Genomic DNA, 3,887 nt, shown 5'->3' on the forward strand with positions numbered 1-3,887 from the left:
TCGCACAAATCTGTTCGCGCGATCTGCAATTTTCGTTCGCGCTGTTGCAGGCTGCCACCTTTGCACATTTTGGATGGGTTGCAAACGGGGGGGGTTCATGCCGCTACGTTGTTGAGCGGTTAAGCGGTTAAACGGTTAAGCGGTCAGGTGGTCAGGCGGTCAGGTGGCCAAATGAACAAAAAATGTGCATAAAAAAAATGCTAACCCGAACACGCCCTGTAACTGCTGCGCGTGTGAGTGCCAACGTACGTGAGCACCTTTGCCTGTGCGTTGGTAGATCCGCACGCGTTTACCCCGTCAGGGTTGGCTTCGAGCAGCGTATGTGCAGCAGCGTATGTGCAACCGCGTATGTGCAGCCGCGTATGTGCAACCGCGTATGTGCAGCCGCGTATGTGCAACCGCGTATGTGCAACCGCGCATGTGCCTTCTGCTTGCCTCACGCGGGGCGAGAAACCCGTTAACCCATTTTCCATGAAAAGGGAGGAGGGTTACCAGCTTAACTTACGCAAGAAGCAGCAAGGTCAAAGGGGAAACACACACGAACGGAGTATAGAGTGTTGGTCCCCATACGCACATGAAAGATCAACCTCTTGGGTAACTGTGAGCAGGCAAAAATCTGTGAATTCGTTTTGCCGCTCTCCTTTTTTTTTTTTTCAATCCATCCTGGTTCCCTCCGTTTCTACAAATATGCTCCAGGGTCACACCCTCCCCCTCCCCCCAATGCTGAGCTGAGCTCACCGTTAATTACACCCCCAGTTGGTACATTCCAATCAGCAAAAAAAAAAAAAAAAAAAAAAAAACGCAATTCATTACGCATGCATATTGGAGAAAAGAGCTAAGAGAGAAGGCCTCCGTCTCCTCCGCGGGCACTATACTTCCAATGGCTTAGCTCACCTAAGTTGCTCGATTTTTTTTTTTTTCCAAAGCGAACACGGGAGAAAGGGAGAAGCATCGCCGGGCCGACCGTCCCAAATGTACACATGTGTCACGTTGAAATATGCTCACCTCTTATGGGTTTTTGTTGCTACATTTGAAGGAAGCGGCGTACCTGTGCAATGCTCCTGCTGTGTGGACTCCAGTTCGCGGTGGATCGCTCCTCTCCCATGAAAGCAGATTGAGCGTTGGCGTTAGCCGCTTCCCCTTGACCACGTCCCGTTCGCCACGTCCCGTTCACCGCTTCCCGTTCGCCGCTTCCCATCGTTCGTTTTTCCAAAGCGGGACGCCCGCGCTGGGACATGCCTATATACTAGCCAACCTGCGCGGGGATCGCACTTGCGCTGGCACAACCCGTACAGCGCAACCGCGCGGCCGACCCAGGAATGACCAGCGTCTCTCTAACAGTCCATAATGAATGAGCTCACTCGGCGCACGCGCATACATCCACCCGTTGCCCCAGTCGCTACCTCAGCCGCTGCCATCGCGGCTGTTGCTTCTGCTCCTGTTGGTGCCGCTCTTCGTGCTGCGCGTGGCAACAACCACCGTGAAGGGAGCGGGCCGAAACACCGCCTCCACCTTCCTCCTTACCAAGAAAAAACATCACCATGCAAAGATATTTTTCGGCTGGAAAAATAATTACATGAAATTGCTAGGGGAAAAAAAAATTATCAACTGTACAAAAGGATTATTTTTTATAAATGCTAATAGAAGGAACCACTACTTGGGGGGAAGAAGCAACAGTAAACGTTTCAGCCTGCACAGCTACAGCACGAGGGGGAAGATGCAAGAAAAGGGCTACGTTAGTTACTTGAAGAAGTATGTTGTCGACGACAGGGAGTTGGCGCAGGCCGTGGGGGGAGTGCCAAATGGGCAGGGAGGAGGAGTACCAAATGGGCAGGGAGGAGGAGTACCAAATGGGCAAGGAGGTAGAGTACCAAATGACAGGAGCGGCCACCCCCCCCCAGATGAGGCTCTCCAAATCGAAGAGCTGATAAAAAAAACCATGAGGAAGGAAGAAGAAGAACTGTTCACGTTCCTTCAGAAAGTCAACGAGACGTACAAGCTGCAGTGTACCTTGAGGGTAGTCGGGGGGTGGGTACGAGACAAATTTTTGGGTATCTCAAATGATGACATTGATCTCACAGTGGATAACATGAAGGGCTCGGAGTTTTGTAACTATATAAAGCAGTACATACAAGAAAAGGAAAAAAAAAATTTCAATTTTGGTATCATAAAAATTAACTCAGATCAGTCCAAGCATCTTGAAACATCCAGTTTTCATCTCTTTAATTTCCAAGTAGATATTGTTAATTTGAGGAATGAAAAGTACACAGAAGAGAGTCGCATCCCAGAAATAGTTATTGGGACCCCTGAGGAAGATGCACTTAGGAGAGACTTCACGGTCAATGCCCTATTCTACAATTTGAGCACACGGAGAGTGGAAGACTACACTAGGAGGGGTATTTTGCATTTAAAAAATAAAGTGATTTGCACACCACTTGATCCTTTGTCTACATTCCAAGATGACCCTCTTCGGATAATCAGGTGTATTCGATTTTGTGGATTCTTTAACTTCTTTGTGGAGAAGTCCATCTTTGACGTTTTAAAAAATGAACACATTATGAAAGCATTTAAAAAGAAAATTTCCAGAAGTAGACTCTCCACCGAAATTGTAAAAATATTTTCCAACAGATGTCAAAATATCGTTCTATCTTTGACCATGTTAAATTATAGTTCCTATGCCAAGGAAATTTTTTCTTTACCGGAGAATTACTTCGTAAAGGATGAGGAGGTGTTTGAGAGACCTCGGCGGAAGGGTGACAAGGTGAACAAGAAGGGGGACTTCCTCGTGGGGGACGCCCTCTTGCCTGGCTCCACCGTGCCAGGTGGAAAGAAGCTGCACGTCGAGGGGGAGACCAACGAAGTGATTAACACCTCTGGGGATGGTGCTGCCCTCAATGGGGGGGGCCTCGACTCAAGTGGGATGCAAAACGGAAATGCATGCTCTGCCAACGGGGGGATCCATCCCGAGGAAGGCCACGCACAGGGGACGTTTGTCAACGCCTCCACCAGGGGTGATAGCAAAATGGGCAGCATGACAAACACGCTGGAAAAAGGGGCGTACCCCCAATCGGGGGAGTCCCCTCAAACGGGGGAGTCCACTCAAACGGGGGAGTCCACCCAAACGGGGGAGTCCACTCAAAGGGGGGAATCCACTCAAACGAGTGCGGATGGAGAAACAGACTGGTGTGCGGAAGGACTGCAATACATAAAATTTTTCAAGGACCTCGAAAAGAACAACCTGTTGAAGGAAACGTTCCCCGAGCTGGACTACCATGAACATGTGAACAACGTGCAGCTCTGCTTGTACCTGTTGCCGCTAAGAAATCATCACGTGGAGTTAAAAAAGGGAGGAAAAACTGAACCGGTCGTCGGCTTCATAATTAGGGAATCCCTAAAATTTCCACTCAAGTATGGAAAATTTTGTGTGCAGATATATGAAGGGTTTAGTAGCCTGTACAAGCTGTACAAAAACATGGACGTTTTTAATTTTTTAAAAAATAGCACCTGTGATGGGAAGGAGAATGCACACATCATTGGGGACATTGTGTTGTTCCTAAAAAGTGTTGGAGAAAAATGGGACTTGCTGCTTTTAATTTTTTTTATCTTCCACAAATATAAGGAGGTGAATAAACTGTTCGTGACCACCATCACCGCGGACGTGTACTTGTCCGACTTCGCCAAAAAGCTGTACCAGTATATTTTGAAAAATAAATTGCAGGCAGCTTATAACGTCAAGCCGTTTCTCAAGTGGCCGGACATTCGGCACAACTTCCCGCAGATCTCGCCCAACAGAATCGGCGAGGTGTACGAGCAAATTGTAAGACAGAGAGGCGCGATGCGCGATGCGCGATGTGCGATGTGCGACGCGCGACGCGCGAGGGGGAAGA

The 3,887-nt window shown here is 48.6% G+C and overlaps 1 protein-coding gene across 1 annotated transcript; it reads left to right on the forward strand.

The window, feature by feature from the left end:
• Positions 1–1,576: 1,576 nt before the first annotated feature.
• PCYB_092660 (tRNA nucleotidyltransferase) lies at positions 1,577–3,817 on the forward strand (the record flags this gene model as incomplete). The annotated part of the gene is made up of 1 exon (XM_004222379.1): positions 1,577–3,817. A coding segment is annotated over one exon (2,241 nt), but the record flags the coding sequence as incomplete, so codon positions are not given.
• Positions 3,818–3,887: the final 70 nt, after the last annotated feature.

The sequence above is a fragment of the Plasmodium cynomolgi genome, chromosome 9, assembly GCF_000321355.1.
Source record: "Plasmodium cynomolgi strain B DNA, chromosome 9, whole genome shotgun sequence".
NCBI lineage: Eukaryota > Apicomplexa > Aconoidasida > Haemosporida > Plasmodiidae > Plasmodium > Plasmodium cynomolgi.